Below are 16,663 nucleotides of genomic sequence, written 5' to 3' on the forward strand. Positions count from 1 at the left end.
TTAAAAGTCTGACAGCAGCAGGGAAGAAGCTGATCTTGAGTTGGTTGGTACGTGACCTCAGACTTTTGTATCTTTTTCCTGATGGAAGAAGGTGGAAGAGAGAATGTCCAGGGTGTGTGGGGTCCTTGATTATGCCGGCTGCTTTTCCCGAGGCAGCGGGAAGTGCAGACAGAGTCAAAGGATGGAAGGTTCTCCGACAGAGGTTTGCGAGGATAGTGCCCGGAGTGGTGAGTTGCAGAAAGAGCAAAGGCTACATTGGCTGGGGTTATTTTCTTTGGAAGAGGGGAGACCGAGGAGAGATTTAACTGAAGTTTATAAAATTCAGAGGGGTCTAAACGGAATGGATAGAAAAGCTCTGCCCCCACTGACAGAGCAGTCCATGATGGGGAATGGACAGGGTGGATGTTATAGATTTCAGATAAGAGTACAGAGGGGAAATGTTATCACTCGGAGGGTTTTTGGGAGTTTGGAACTCATTGCCAGAGGTAGGCACCCACATTTAAAAAGTATTTGGAGATGCATTTGAAGTGCCTTGACCCACAATGCTAGGGATTGAGCTGGGACGTGGGAAGGGGCTGGATAGCTCACTATGGCCTGAACAGCCTCTGGCATGCCCCCTCTATTGAAAACCTGCGACCAATCAGGCTCAATTTCGGATCAGTCTTCTGGCATTCCAACTTGAGAATGCCAATGGAGCTGGGAAAAGGTCCTTCGTTGCTCAGGGCGTTTCTGTAAAGTCTCTTGATTGCTGGGTCGATCAAAAGGCGGCAAATATCTCCACCAGGGGCACACTGTGGGCTTGTCCGCCTCCACAAGATGGGCATTGTTTGGAGAGTCCACCAACGCATTCTTCAAATGCTTTCTCCCTGAGGAATCTTCAAGGCAGCTGGCTCAGTTACATTGCTTGTTCTCTGGAGTGTCTGACCAGCATCCTGTCCAGCGACAGCCAGACCCAGGAGGAGGAACTGGAACAGTTGTTGTTCGCGTATTTGCATAGAATCTCTACAGCGCAGAGGACCATTCGGCCCATCGAGTCTGCACCGACTCTCTGACAGAGCATCTTAACCAGGCCCATTCCCTGTCCTACCCGGTAACCTCACACATTTACCTCACTAATAAAAAAACACAGTTGTTAAAGGGATACGGGGAACAGGTGGGGAGGTGGGTTTGAGACCAGGGAGAGATCAGCCATGATCCAATTGAATGGCGTAGCAAGCTCGAAGGGCTGAATTTGGCTAGAAACCTACAGTGCAGAAGGAGGCCATTCAGCCCATCGAGCCTGCACCAGTAACAATCCCATCCAGGCCCTATTCCCATAACCCCACATATTCATCCCATTACTCCCTTTAACCTACGCATCCCGGGGCAATTTAGCATGGCCAATCCACATAACCTGTACATCTTTGGAGACTAAGGGATAATTTAGCATGGCTAACCTACCTAACTCGCACATCTTTGGATTGTAGGAGGAAGCTGCAGCACCCAGAGAAAACCCACACAGAGCCTATTTCTGCTCTAATTCTGATGTTTCTTTGTCCCTAAGATGCACTGCAGCAATTCACCAAAGATCCTCAGATAGCGCCTTCCAAACCCATGACCACTTCCATCTAGAAGGACAAGGACACATGGGGAACAGCACCACCTGCAAGTTCCCCTCTCAGCCACTCACCACACTGACTTGGAAATATATCGGCTGTTCCTTTGCAGTCGCTGGGTCAAAATCCTGGAATACCCTCCCCAACGGCTTTGTGGGTCAATGTAAATTGAGTTTGTGTCTTTATAGCCGTTTGGGAACAGAACTCCCAATCATTTGATAAAGGTTCAGCTCTCTGAAAGCTTGTGCCACCAAACAAACCTGTTGGACTTTAAGCTGGTGTTGTGAGACTTCTTACTATTGTGGGTCAACCCATAGCATAGGGACTGCAGCAATTCAAGGCTTCAACTCATCACCACCTTCTCAAGGGTAACAAATACTGGCCAGCCAGCCAATGTCCCACAAATTAATTAAAAAAGGGACAATCCACACTTTATATAAAAAAATACACAAATGAACACATTGTTCATTACCACGAGCATTAATGGGGAGAGACTGCCATGACCCATGAGTAGGGAGCAAACATATTTCTTAATTCAGTCGAGCCAGCATTTATTGCCCATCCTTGGAGGGGCAGTTGAGAGTCGACCACATTGCTGTGGCTCTGGAGTCACATGTAGGCCAGACCGGGGTGAGGATGGCAGATTTCCTTCCCTAAAGGGAACCAGATGGGTTTTTCCGACAATGGGTCATCAGTAGATTCTTAATTCCAGATATTTTTTATTGAATTCAAATTCCCCCATCTGTCGTGGTGGGATTCGAACCCGGGTCCCCCAGAACATTAGTTGGGTTCCAGGATTAACAGTCCAGTGATAATACCACTAGGCCATCGACTCCCCTGTAATGCTGCACTCTGTAAATAAACCTATTAGTAAAGTATTAGTGTCACATTTTGCCCTTCACCAAGTGGCGCGTGATCGAATTAGCAGTGCTGAGGACGTAACGAGGTTACTCACCGGTACACTGCCGTGGAGATTCTCCGAGGGGACAAGCTATACCAGAGGCAGGGCTTGCCAGCTAAGGCCTGGGCACCAAGTATCATGTCACACGGATACCCCACGGGTCACTGCCACACCTGTGTTAAATTTTAAAAAAGGCAACGTTTCAATAAGTTGAATTGGAACTCACTACCAAAGAGAGTTCCTTCCTGGGGCTATGATCAAGTGGGGCTCTGATGTAGTGTACCTGAAAAGAGTTTTTTTTTAAATCCTGTTCTCTGCAGCTCAGATAGCCTCAGCCCTCAGCTGTTGCTGAATTGTCTGTAGGAGTCCTTTCATTGCTCCTTTACTGGCTTAAATGGGGTTTGGTTTATTTTTACTCTGGGATCTTTTATGACCCTGCATTGTTAGGAGGAAGACTACTTCCTCCTTCTTCTTGAAGTGTACGACGCTCACCCATTTGTATAGATGCACCATGGAAAGCATCCTTTCCGGATGTATCACAGCTTGGTATGGCAGGAATATATTTTGGACAGTTTTTCTTCTTCCTAGTGAACTTAAAGTTTTATTTTCCATTTGAGGTTTAGAAGGGACATCAAACTGAAAAGAAGTGTTTCTCTCTCTCTCTCCCTTGTTTTGGAAATTCTGCTGATTGACTGAAAGCAAGGCTTCTTGCCTTCCTGGAGTATTGGTGGCTTGACCAGAGAATCTCCCTGCTGCTCTGGGAAGGAAGTGTTGGAGGAATGCATCAAATGACACTGTAAATCACAGCAGCAATGATTCCAAATAAGCAAATTACCCTCCGTGGTGAATTTGGAAAACGATGTTTCTAACCGGCTGTGAGTTGCCTTGTGACGGATCATTCCCTCGATGTGGGTCTGAGCTGCACACACCAGGAATACACCCTGCCCCTACCCCACCCTCCATTGTGAGAAAGCTGTGATGTCACCTGGTATCAAAGGGGGCATGGCCTGGGTTCTTTCTAAACGACACAACGTGTGAAGAATTGTGCTTTGGGGTGGAGACAGTGAAGGGTGTGAAAGAGTTAAAACTTGCCTTGCCAACGCAAGATGGGACTGTGGATGCGATGCCTGCTGCGGCCCCATAGCTGGCCAACTGGCATGGCTTCCTGGGTTCAATTGTGGATAAACGACTGCCTAGGGAGGCAGTCGATGAACCCCACCTCGTAAGAAAGGAGGAACTAGTTCTGATGACTGGGAAACCTTAGGCACAGATGCCTGAATTGACCAACACATCCAGAAAGAATGCCACAAATTGTTGCTGCCTTATTGCAGGCCTCGCCTGCAGAGCAGTGTCAACATTAATCGATGCAGAGCTCTCGCGCATGGCCCACATCAAAAGCTTGAGGGAGTGCCGCGCTGCCGGAGGGTCGGCGCTGAGGGAGTGCCGCGCTGCCGGAGGGTCGGCGCTGAGGGAGCGCCGCGCTGCCGGAGGGTCGGCGCTGAGGGAGCGCCGCGCTGCCGGAGGGTCGGCGCTGAGGGAGCGCCGCGCTGCCGGAGGGTCGGCGCTGAGGGAGCGTCGCGCTGCCGGAGGGTCGGCGCTGAGGGAGCGCCGCGCTGCCGGAGGGTCGGCGCTGAGGGAGTGCCGCGCTGCCGGAGGGTCGGCGCTGAGGGAGCGCTGCGCTGCCGGAGGGTCAGTGTCACATCATTGTTTGTGGGATCTTGCTGTATGCCACATGACAACAGTCACTACACCTCAAAAAATGCTGTCATCATCCACAATGCACTTGGGGGATGTCTGGCAGCCATGACAAACATCAATCCTTCTTTTGCTTTCCCCAGTGGACTATCTGTGTCATGTTCAGGCCTTCCCCTTTCCCTCAGTGTTCGCTCGAAGAGACCGCGAGGCCCACAATTAATTTTGAAAACACATGGGAGTATCCCAAACAAAATCTGTGCACTCATCAAATCAAGTAGTGACCTCCATTTCCTCCCAGTTGGGAGTTAATGAGATGAACTGTATATACTCACACAAGTGACAGAGGATAATTGGATGTGTTGAAGGGCTGCCTGTGTCCCGGAAAGTCCTTCAAGCTGTTTGCTGCTCTGGGTATTTTCCTGAAACAATCACAAGGGAAAGTGAGAGTGATTGATTTTCAGAGTGAGAGATTGGGTTTGGGAAGGGTCTAACTGCTCGGCCCCCTCACAAAGCTGCTGTTCTTAAATCACACCGTGCCCTTTTTACTGTCTGACATCCCAAAAGTTATACAAACACACACGAACATACAAACACCCCCCCACACATACCAACACACCCACACAGTGATATCCCCCCCACACACACAGACATACAAACACCCCAAACACATACGTGCACATACAGCACATGCACTCACACCAAAATACAAACACTCCACAGACACACCAACATACAAACACCCCCCTGACACACACACAGACATACAAACACCCTACACACGCACGCCAACATACAAACACACCCTCCCACAGACACACCTACACATACACATTTTTTCACAGTAACTTCATTGCAGTGCAAATGTAAGTCTACTTGTGACACTAAGAAACAAACTTAAACCTCTCTCACTCTCACATGCACAGACACTCACACACACAACACGGTCACACACCTTCCAACACATACCATTCATTTGTCAGGGAGAGGGGAGCTGTGTAATTCCCATCAAACCCAATTATCATGCACCCCCTCCTCAACTCCCCTGCCACATCCTCTTACAATACTTAATTTACGCAAGTGGCAGTCAGGGGCTGGATCACAGAATGACTGAGCCTTCTCCCAAGTCCCAGGGCAACACTTCACTTCGCGGTTCCAAAAGCGCTGAGCACAGAACTGGAACTGAGACCCAAACCCTGCTTGTAGGATCATACTGCAGGGAGGGAGGTAAAGAGACCATTCGGCCCATCAGGGCCTGTGCCAGCACTTTGGAGGAACTATCCGATTCACCCCAACCAAATGCCTCTCTTCCCTTCCATAGCCCTGGATTGGTATCTTCCATTGAGTGTTTACCCAATACTGATCTGGATTGCCCATCACAGTGACAGTCTGTATTTCATTGCAGCCGTGGGGAACTCATTTCAATTTTCAGCCCTCTGTCGTTACTGGGGAGGTGGTGGCATGGTGGTAAATGTCACTGGACTAGTAACCAGAGGGCCAACCCAATGCTCTGGAGGAGCCTGCGTTCAAATCCCACCACGGCAGCTAGTGGAGTTTAAATTCAATTAATAAAATTGGGTATTCATAGAATCATAGAATTCCTAAAGTGCAGAACGAGGCCATTCAGCCCATCGAGTCTGTACCGACTACAATCCCACCCAGCCCCTATTCCCGTAACCCCACATATTTACCCTGCTAATCCCCCGACACTAAGGGGCAATTTAGCATGGCCAATCAACCTAACCTGCATATCTTTGGACACTAAGGGACAATTTAGCATGGCCAATCAACCTAACCTACACAACTTTGGACACTAAGGGGCAATTTAGCATGGCCAATCCACTGGACCCACATATCTTTGGACACTAAGGGGCAATTTAGCATGGCCAATCCACCGGACCCGCACATCTTTGGACACTAAGGGACAATTTAGCATGGCCAGTCCACCTAACCTACACAACTTTGGACACTAAGGGGCAATTTAGCATGGCCAATCCACCTAACCTGCACAACTTTGGACACTAAGGGACAATTTAGCATGGCCAATCCACCGGACCCGCACATCTTTGGACACTAAGGGACAATTTAGCATGGCCAATCCACCGGACCCGCACATCTTTGGACACTAAGGGACAATTTAGCATGGCCAATCCACCTAACCTGCATATCTTTGGACACTAAGGGACAATTTAGCATGGCCAATCCACCTAACCTGCACATCTCTGGACGGCGGGAGGAAACCGGAGTACCCGGAGGAAACCCACACAGGCGCTGGAATTTTTCCCTACACCCTAGCTAGGCACAGCAGTTAGCACGGCTGCTCACAACGCCAAGGACCTGGGTTCAATTCCCGGCCTCAGGTCACTGTCTTTGCAGAGTCTGCACATTCTTCTCATCTGCATGGGTTTCCTCCCACGTCCAAAAGACGTGCTGGTTAGGTTCTTTGGCCATGCTTAAATTCTCCCTCAGTGCACTGGAACAGGTGCCGGAATGTGGCCACTAGTGGATTTTCACAGTAAATTCATTACAGTGCTAACGTAAGCCTACTTGTGACAAAGAAGTGGTGCTGGAAGTATTGAAGTGCATCAAGGTAGATAAATCCCTGGGACCAGATGAAGTGTATCCCAGGATATTGTGGGAGGCTAGGGGGGAAATTGCGGGTCCCCAGAGATATTTGAATCATCAGTAGTCACATGAGGGGTGCCTGAAGATTGAAGGGTGGCAAATGTGGTGCCTTTGTTTAAAAAGGGCTGCAGGGAAAAGCCTGGGAACTACAGGCCAGTGAGCCTCACATCCGTAGTGTGTAAATTGTTAGAAGGTATTGAGAGATAGGATCTACAAGCATTTAGAGACTCAAAGACTGATTAGGTACAGTCAGCCTGGCTTTGTGAGTGGAAAATCATGTCTCACAAATTTGATTGAGTTTTTCGAAGGGGTAACCAAGAAGGTAGGTGAGGGCAGTGCGGTTTAGCAAGGCCTTGGACAAGGTACCGCACCATAGGTTAAATCTCACGGGATCCAGGGTGAGGTAGCCAAATGGTTACAAAATTGGTTTCTTGACAGAAGCCAGAGGGTGTTTGTATAGAGTTGTTTTTCCAAACTGGAGGCCTGTGACCAGCAGTGTGCCTCAGGGATCAATGCTGGGTTCACTGTTATTTATATTAATAATTTGGATGAGAATTCAGGAGGCACAGTTAGTAAGTTTGCAGATGACACTAAGATTGGTGATATAGTGGACAATGAACAAGGTTATCTGAGATTGCAACAGGCTCTTGATCAAGTGGGCCAGTGGGGTGACGAATGGCAGAGTTTAATTTAGATAAATGCGAGGTGATGCATTTTGGTAGATTGAACCAGGGCAGGACTTACTCAGTTAATGGTAGGGCACTGGGGAGAATTACAGAACAAAGAGATTCAGGGGTACATGTTCATAGCTCCTTGAAAGTGGAATCACAGGCAGACAGGGTAGTGAAGAAGGCAGTTGACATGCTTAGTTTCATTAGTCAGAACACTGAATACAGGAGCTGGGATGTCTTGTTGAAGTTGTACAAGACATTGGTGAGGCCACACTTGGAATACTGTGTACAGTTCTGGTCACTATGTTATATAAAGAATATTATTAAACTAGAAAAAGTGCAGAAAAGACTTACTAGGAGGCTACTGGGACTTGATGGTTTGAGTTATAAGAGGCTGGATAGACTGGGACATTTTTCTCTGGAGTGTAGGAGGCTGAGGGGTGATCTTATAGAGGTCTATAAAATAATGAGGGGCACAGATCAGCTAGATAATCAATATCTAAAACTAGAAGGCATAGGTTTAAGATGAGAGATATGAAAGGATCCAGTGAGGCAATTTCTTTCACTGAGGGTGGTGAGTGTCTGGAACAAGCTGCCAGAGATAGTAGAGGGGGGTACAATTTCGTCTTTTAGAAACCATTTAAACAGTTACACGAGTACAATGGGTATAGAACCATAAGACACCACAGCACAGAAACAGGCCTTTTGGCCCTTCTTGTCTGTGCTGAACCATTTTTCTGCCTAGTCCCACTGACCTGCACCTGGACCATATCCCTCCACACCCCTCTCATCCACGTACCTGTCCAAGTTTTTCTTACATGTTAAAAGCGAGCCCGCATTTACCACTTCATCTGGCAGCTCATTCCACACTCCCACCACTTTCTGTATGAAGAAGTCCCCCCTAAGGGCTAGTTGGCCTACTCCTGCTCCTATTTCTTATGTTCTTATGTTTAAACTTTTCTCCCTTCACCCATATCCTCTAGTTTTTTTCCTCCCCTAGCCTCAGTGGAAAAAGCCTGCTTGCATTCACTCTATCGATACCCATCAAAATCTTATACACCACTAACAAATCTCCCCTCATTCTTCTACACTCCAGGAAATAAAGTCCTAACCTATAACTCTCTGTAACTCAGTTTCTCAAGTCCTGGCAACATCCTTGTAAACCTTCTCTGTATTCTTTCAACCTTATTAATATCAAGGGGTATGGGCCCAACACAGGCAGCTGGGACTAGCTGAGGGGTTAATAAAAAAGGGGGGGCAGCATGGACAAGTTGGGCCAAAGGGCCTGTTTCCACACTGTAAACCTCTATGACTGCTCTATAACTAATACATAAAACATTAAACCAATTGAATTATGTAAAACCTGTCTTTAGGTTGCGTGTCTGTTTGTGGGGGGGGGGGGGGGGGGGGGGTGGTAGGGTGGAAGACTCTCTTGTTGCCCCCCTTCTCACACCCCCAGTGTCCTTCAGCTGCAGCCCAGCAACTGGGGAGCAGAATAAATGCAGTGGCCAAATATAAAATGGATGGTGGTGAGTGAGGGGACCTCCTCTTTAAAGGGGGAATAGGTGAGGGGCCACCCCTTTAAGGGGGGCGTTAGTGAGGGGACCTCCCCTTTAAGTGGGGATGGTGAGTGAGGGGACCTCCCCTTTAAGGGGGGGATGGTGAGTGAGGGGACCTCCCCTTTAATGGGGGGATGGTGAGTGAGGGGACCTCCCCTTTAAGGGGGGGGATGGTGAGTGAGGGGGACCTCCCCTTTAAAGGGGGGGATGGTGAGTGAGGGGACCTCCCCTTTAAGGGGGGGGATGGTGAGTGAGGGGACCTCCCCTTTAAGGGGGGGGAATGGTGAGTGAGGGGACCTCCCCTTTAATGGGGGGGGCTGAGTGAGGGGACCTCCACTTTAATGGGGGGGGATGGTCAGTGAAGGGACCTCCCCTTTAAAGGGGGGGTGGTGAGTGAGGGGACCTCCCCTTTAAGGAGAAGTTAACCCCCTCTAAGGATAACAAACTCTTGTCCCTGTCAAGGTGAAGATTCAGATGTCAGCGCCTGCCAACTGCATGACTGCGCTGCTGCGGACACAAATCAATGTACCTTTGCGGTTTGAAGTGTTTTTAACGACTGTTTAAAATGGCAACACAAAACTCCTCTTCCAGTCCGCCACCCCGAGCCCCCAGCCGCCGCCACTCCTGCACATGCGCGGGGCTGAGGGCGGAGCGCGAGGGGAGTCACCGCCCCTTGTTGTGACGTCACCAGGCCGCCACGTGAGTGCCCCGTCCTCCGATCTTGACGATTCGTCGTTCGCAAAGGCCAGAGTCCGCATGCGTACAGGCCGATTTTTGGGCTGGCGGGGGGGAGGCGGACAGGCTGAAGGAGGCACCGCCCTGTATTAAGGCATCACCAGGTTTCAACCGTGGGCCGGCCGCGCCCCGATCCTGACTGCAGGTAGCTAGACAGAGCATGCGCATAGTTGGGTTTTGGAGGGGGGGGGCAGGGACGTCACGGGCAGGTCCCACCCTGATCGTGACGTTACCGTGGCCGACCGTTGGCATTCAACGGTCGGGCGGCCGCGCGACTGCCCCGCCTTTATCGTCGTGACGTCAAAAACTAGACTGATCCTGCGCAGAACCCGTCCCACAGCCATCGGTGACGTTAGTTGGCTGGTGAGTGCCGGGATGCGCGCATGCGCATTGGGACGCCCGCCCCAGCAGGTTAAGGGCTGGTTGGTGATGCCCCACCTGGTCAAATTTCTGAAAGGCGCCTCTTCGTCATCTTCTCCCAGCAACTGCACACTTCGAGGAGAGAGAGGTAAGGGGAAGCGGGAGAACAAAATAACCCCGATTATAAGGTGACAGGAGCCAATTTTATCCCCATTTAGGGGTGACACAGTGGGTTAACACTGCTGCCTCACAGGGACCCGGGTTCGATTCCCGGGGGCACGGTGACACAGTGGGTTAACACTGCTGTCTCACAGCGCCAGGGACCCGGGTTCGATTCCCGGGGGCACGGTGACACAGTGGGTTAACACTGCTGTCTCACAGCGCCAGGGACCCGGGTTCGATTCCCGGGGACACAGTGACACAGTGGGTTAACACTGCTGCCTCACAGCGCCAGGGACCCGGGTTCGATTCCCGGGGACACGGTGACACAGTGGGTTAACACTGCTGTCTCACAGCGCCAGGGACCCGGGTTCGATTCCCGGGGGCACGGTGACACAGTGGGTTAACACTGCTGTCTCACAGAGCCAGGGACCCGGGTTCGATTCCCGGGGGCACGGTGACACAGTGGGTTAACACTGCTGTCTCACAGCGCCAGGGACCCGGGTTCGATTCCCGGGGACACGGTGACACAGTGGGTTAACACTGCTGCCTCACAGCGCCAGGGACCCGGGTTCGATTCCCGGGGGCACGGTGACACAGTGGGTTAACACTGCTGCCTCACAGAGCCAGGGACCCGGGTTCGATTCCCGGGGGCACGGTGACACAGTGGGTTAACACTGCTGTCTCACAGAGCCAGGGACCCGGGTTCGATTCCCGGGGGCACGGTGACACAGTGGGTTAACACTGCTGTCTCACAGAGCCAGGGACCCAGGTTCGATTCCTGGGGACACGGTGACACAGTGGGTTAACACTGCTGTCTCACAGAGCCAGGGACCCGGGTTCGATTCCCGGGGACACGGTGACACAGTGGGTTAACACTGCTGTCTCACAGAGCCAGGGACCTGGGTCCAATTTCCGGCTTGGGTCTCTGTCTGTGCGGAGTTTGCACATTCTCCCTGCATCTGCGTGGGTTTCCTCCAGGTGCTCTGGTTCCCTCCCACAGTCTGAAAGACGTGCTTGTTAGGGTGCATTGGGCCGTGCTAAATTCTCCCTCGGTGTAACCCGGACAGGCGCCGGAGTGTGGGCAACTAGGGGACTTTCACAGTAACTTCATTGCAGTGTTAATGTAAGCCTTCCTTGTGGCACTAATAAATAGATGAACTTCAAAAATCGGCCACCTTTCCTGCTCCATCTCCCATCCATTGACTCTGTCTACACTTCCCGCTGCCTCGGGGAAAAGCAGCCAGTATAATTAAGGACCCCACGCACCCCGGACATTCACTCTTCCACCTTCTTCCATTGGGAAAAAGATACAAAAGTCTGAGGTCACGTACCGACCGACTCAAGAACAGCTTCTTCCCTGCTGCTGTCAGACTTTTGAATGGACCTACCTCGCATTAAGTTGATCTTTCTCTACACCCTCGCTGTGACTGTAACACCATATTCTGCACACGCTCCTTTCCTTCTCTATGAACGGTATGCTTTGTATGTAGTGTGTGCAGGAAACAATACCTTTCACTGTATCCAATACATGTGACAATAATAAATCAAATATTAAGTTGATCTTTCTCTAAACCCTAGCTATGACTGTAACACTACATTCTGCACCCTCTCTTACCCAAAGGTAGGGGGCTGACGGAGTTTAATTTAGATAAACTAGAGGGCATAGGTTTAAGGTGAGAGGGGGGAGATACAAAAGGGTCCAGAGGGGCAAATTTTTCACACAGGGTAGTGAGTGTCTGGAATAAGCTGCCAGAGGCTGTAGTAGAGGTGGGTACAATTTTGTCTTTTAAAAAGCGTTTAGACAGTTACATGGATAAGATGGATATAGAGGGATGTGGCCAAATGCGGGCAATTGGGACTAGTTACGGGCTTACAAAAAAAGACCAGCATGGACAAGTTGGGCTGAAAGGCCTGTTTCCATGGTATAAACCGCCGAGACTCCATAACCCTTTGAGCCTGCTCTGCCATTTATTTTGATCATGGCTAATCATCAAATTCAGTATCCAGATTCCCCCATTCCCCCCCTCCCCCATATCCCCCCATCCCTTTAGCCTGCAGACTATATCTCATTTCTTCTTGAAATCATACAACATTTTGGCCTCAACTACTTTGTGGTAGTGAATTCCACACATTCACCACCCTCTGTGTGAAGAAATTTCCCCTCACCTCAGTTCTAAAAGGTTTACCCCTTATCCTCAAACTCTGACCCCCTAGTGCTGGGCTCCCCCCACCATCGGGAACACTCTTTCTGAATCCACCCTGTCTAACCCTGTTAGAATTTTACAAGTTTCTATCAGATCCCCTCTCACTCTTTGAAACTCCAGTGAATACAATCCTAACCGACCTAGTCTCTCATACATATTATGGTTCAGGTCAGGAACTGCAAGGTGTTTTATGGAGTTTTGCATCTTGAATTTGGTTAATGTGAGCAAGAGATGTTTCATCTCAGATATTATTCAAGTAACCCATTAGGGAGCTTTTACCAAACAAAATTTATATAAGAATATAGTTAACATGTATGGTAAGAAAATTAGCAAGAACCATTATTAATTACAAACAATAAAAATGTATAATCCTTAAAGATATCTATAATGTTCCAATCAATCAATCCCATAGACAAAAGACCCTTTTCACAGGGTTTAACACAGCACAGACTACTGCTCACATGATACTGGGATTGAGGCCGTTAGTTGAATTCTGCAGTCAAATGCTGTTGAGACTCAGAACAGTTTGAAGACAAGACAGCTCGTCTAAGGGCCTACAGTGTGGAAAGAGGCAATTTGGCCTATTGAGGCTGCACTGACCACAATCCCACCCACCCATCCTATCCCCATAACCCCCCACATTTACCTTGCTAATCTCCCTTACACTAGGATCAACTTAGTACGGCCAATCCATCTTTGGAGTGTGGGAGGAAACCGGAGCACCCAGAGGAAACCCACGCAGACATGGGGAGAATGTGCAGGCTCCACACAGACAGTGACCCAAGCTGGGAATCGAACCCGGGTCCCTGGCGCTGTGAGACAGCAGTGTTAACCCACTGTGTCACCGTGTCCCTGGGAATCGAACCCGGGTCCCTGGCGCTGTGAGACAGCAGCGTTAACCCACTGTGTCACCATGCCCCTGGGAATCGAACCCGGGTCCCTGGCACTGTGAGACAGCAGTGTTAACCCACTGTGTCACCGGGTCCCTGGTGCTGTGAGGCAGCAGTGCTAACCCACTGTGCCACCGTGCCCCCGGGAATCGAACCCGGGTCCCTGGCGCTGCGAGGCAGCAGTGCTAACCCACTGTGCCACCAAGAACTCACTGAAGCTGTGAGCTGCAGAAATCATGTTTTAAAAAAAAAACCTTTCTCAAAGGTAACTAACATCACGTGATATTCAGAGATGTGGGGGTTAGGTGGATTGGCCATGCTGAATTGCCTTGATGTTAGGGGGATTAGCAGGGTAGATACGTGGGGTTACAGGGATTGGGCCTGGGTGGGATTGTTGTCAGTGCAGACTCGATGGGCTGAATTACCACCACCTGCATTGTAGGGATTCTATGAGTCAATGACAGACCTGCTAGCCCAAGAATCAGACATCTATTTATATATATCTCATAGAATCCCTACAGCATAGAAGGAGACCATTCAACCCATCAAGACTCAGAGGTCATAGAGAATTACATCATGGAAGCAGGCCTAACTTGTTCATGCCACCCTTTTTTTTTTAAACGCCTAAGCTAATCCCAATTGCCTGCATTTGACCCATATCCCTCTATACCCATCTTACCCATGTAACTGTCTAAATGCTTTTTAAAAGACAAAATTGTACCTGCCTCTACTATTACCTCTGCTCGTTGGGCACCGCAGGGGATGGGGTGCATTATTGACCTGAATAATCACATTTTAACTTGATGTGTCTTAAGGTTCCTTTGTACTTTTGTTTTTTTTCGGGCTGTTCCCCTTCCTTTTGGGGAGCTGCCCCTTTTGCTTTGTCCTAATTTAATTTGAATTTGTTTATTTGGTTTGACCTTGAAAGAGGACCTTTACTACTACCTCCGGCAGCTCGTTCCAGACACTCACCACCTTCTGTGTGAAAAAATTGCCCCTCTGGACCCTTTTATATCTCTCCCCTCTCACCTTAAACCTCTGCCCTCTAGTTTTAGACTCCCCTACCTTTGGGAAAAGATATTGACTATCTCGCTGATCTGTGTCCCTCATTATTTTATAGACCTCTATAAGATCACCCCTCAGCCTCCTACACTCCAGAGAAAAAAGTCCCAGTCTATCCAGCCTCTCCTTATAACTCAATCCATCAAGTTCCGGTAGCATCCTAGTAAATCTTTTCTGTACTCTTTTCCTAGATTAGTAATATCGTTTCTATAATAGGGTGACCAGAACTGTACACAGTATTCCGCAGAGTCTGCACCGACAGCAATTGCACCCAAGCCCTAACCCCGTAATCCCACATATTGACCCCACTAATCCCTCTAATCAATGCTCCCGAGATGCTAAGGGGCAATTTAGCATGGCCAATCCATCTAACTTGCACATCTTTGGAATGTGGGAAGAAACCAGAGCACCCGGAGGAAACCCACACAGACATGGGGAGAACTTGCAGAGTCCACACAGACAGTGACCCAAGCTGGGAATCGAACCCGGGCTCTGGCACTGAAAGGCAGCAGTGCTAATCATCATGCCACTAAGTCGCTACAATGCATCTTGTAGATGGTGCACACTGCTGCCACTGTGCGATGGTGGTGGAGGGAGTGAACGTGGTTAGCGTGTCGATCGAGTGGGGCTACTTTGTCCTGGATGGTGTCGAGCTTCTTGAGTGTTGTCGGAGTGTGAAATTGAGTGGCAATGTGGAGGAAATCCCATCCCTTCAGTCATCAGTCTCTGGATAGAAGAATATGCTGATTGTTTTATTTTAATTATTGGCCATGCTGCAATGACAGTGACCCAAGCCGGGAATCGAACCCGGGTCCCTAGCGCAGTGAAGCAGCAGTGCTAACCCATTGTGCCGCAAACCTATGGGTGGGAAGCAGACGTGTGTAATGCTGCACTCTGTAGATAAACCTAGTCACAAGTTTCACAAGGCCTTAGACTGATTTACTGTACAGAAACGGGCCATTCAACCCAACTGGTCCATGTGATGCAGCAGTACCCTTGTTTGATTTGATTTATTATTGTCACATGTATTGGGATACAGTGAAAAATATTGTTTCTTGCACGCTATACGGACAAAGCATATTGCTCAGAAGGAAAGGAGAAGGTGCAGAATGTAGTGTTACAGTCATAGCTAAGGTGTAAAGAAAGATCAACTTAATGTGAGATAGGTCCATTCAAAAGTCTGACAGTAGCAGGGAAGAAGCTGTTCTTGAGTTGGCTGGTATTTGACTTTTGTATCTTTTTCCCCACGGAAGAAATTGGAAGAGAGAATGTCCGGAGTGCGTAGGGTCCTTAATTGTGCTGGCTACTTTGCCGAGGCAGCAGGAAGTGTAGACAGAGGTAATGGATGGGAGGCTGGTTTGTGTGATGGATTGGGCTACATTCATGACCCTTTTGTAGTTCCTATTGGTCTTGGGCAGAGCAGGAGCCCATACCAAGCTGTGATACAACCAGAAAGAATGCTTTCTATGGTGCATCTGTAAAAGTTGGTGAGAGTCGTAGCAGACATGCCAAATTTCCTTAGTCTTCTGAGAAAGTAGAGGCGTTGGGGGGGCTTTCGTAACAGTAGTGTCAGCGTGGGGGGGGGGGGGGGGGGGGGGAAGGGAGGGAGGGAGGGAGGGAGGACCAGAACAGGTTGTTGGTGATCTGGAACCTAAAAACCTGAAGCTCTCAACCCTTTCCACTTTGTCCCCGTTGATGTAGACAGGGGCATGTTCTCCTTTATGCTTCCTGAAATTGATGACAATCCCTACGTTTTGTTGACACTGAGGGAGAGCCCTGCGAGGCGGGGAGGGAAGGCTTGTGTGGAGCAGTAGCATCAGAACAGATGGGCCGCATGGCTTGTACCTGTGCTGCTGTGATTGCAGGAACCCCAGTGGAATTTCTCAGCTCTCTGCTCCTCCCCAGATGGTTCCGGTGTGCGCACAGTGCAGACATTGTTCTGATGCGGTCAGGGAGATTTTTGTCTCCATTGTAAGGCATTCATCCCTTTGGCATCACGTCACAGTGCATTATTTTTTTCTGTGCGAGCGAGATAAAGGTGTTTTTAAATGTGGGTAAATTCAGAGCGCTGCTTTCTCAGAGATGTGGATTGGTGGGTGGGGGGCTGTGGGTGAACTCCGAAGCCCTTCCTCAGCTCTGTTGGAGCAGACAGCACTGGCCTGCCTGGGCGCTGATACAGATCAGGGCTGGCTGCTGCTCCTCCAACA

General features: G+C 49.5%; 2 protein-coding genes across 2 annotated transcripts in view; one reads left to right on the forward strand and one right to left on the reverse strand.

Moving 5' to 3' along the window:
* dnajc4 (DnaJ (Hsp40) homolog, subfamily C, member 4) overlaps positions 1-9,680 on the reverse strand; it is a 98,588-nt gene extending 88,908 nt beyond the window's left edge. The window contains exons 1-3 of the mRNA XM_080183598.1: positions 9,573-9,680; positions 4,524-4,610; positions 2,551-2,669 (exon numbers count right to left, since the gene is read on the reverse strand). Coding sequence (XP_080039724.1) covers positions 2,551-2,636 — 86 coding nt within the window. The 5' untranslated portion in view covers positions 2,637-2,669; positions 4,524-4,610; positions 9,573-9,680. The remainder of the gene's footprint in view (positions 1-2,550; positions 2,670-4,523; positions 4,611-9,572) is intronic.
* Positions 9,681-10,182: 502 nt separating this feature from the next.
* Positions 10,183-16,663, forward strand: part of nudt22 (nudix (nucleoside diphosphate linked moiety X)-type motif 22) — a 49,578-nt gene continuing 43,097 nt past the window's right edge. Inside the window, exon 1 of the mRNA XM_080183592.1 lies at positions 10,183-10,286. Coding sequence (XP_080039718.1) covers positions 10,208-10,286 — 79 coding nt within the window. The 5' untranslated portion in view covers positions 10,183-10,207. The remainder of the gene's footprint in view (positions 10,287-16,663) is intronic.

This window comes from Carcharhinus amblyrhynchos, unplaced genomic scaffold (genome assembly GCF_965287045.1).
Source record: "Carcharhinus amblyrhynchos unplaced genomic scaffold, sCarAmb.v2.hapA chromosome_343, whole genome shotgun sequence".
In the NCBI taxonomy this organism is placed as follows: Eukaryota; Metazoa; Chordata; class Chondrichthyes; order Carcharhiniformes; family Carcharhinidae; genus Carcharhinus; species Carcharhinus amblyrhynchos.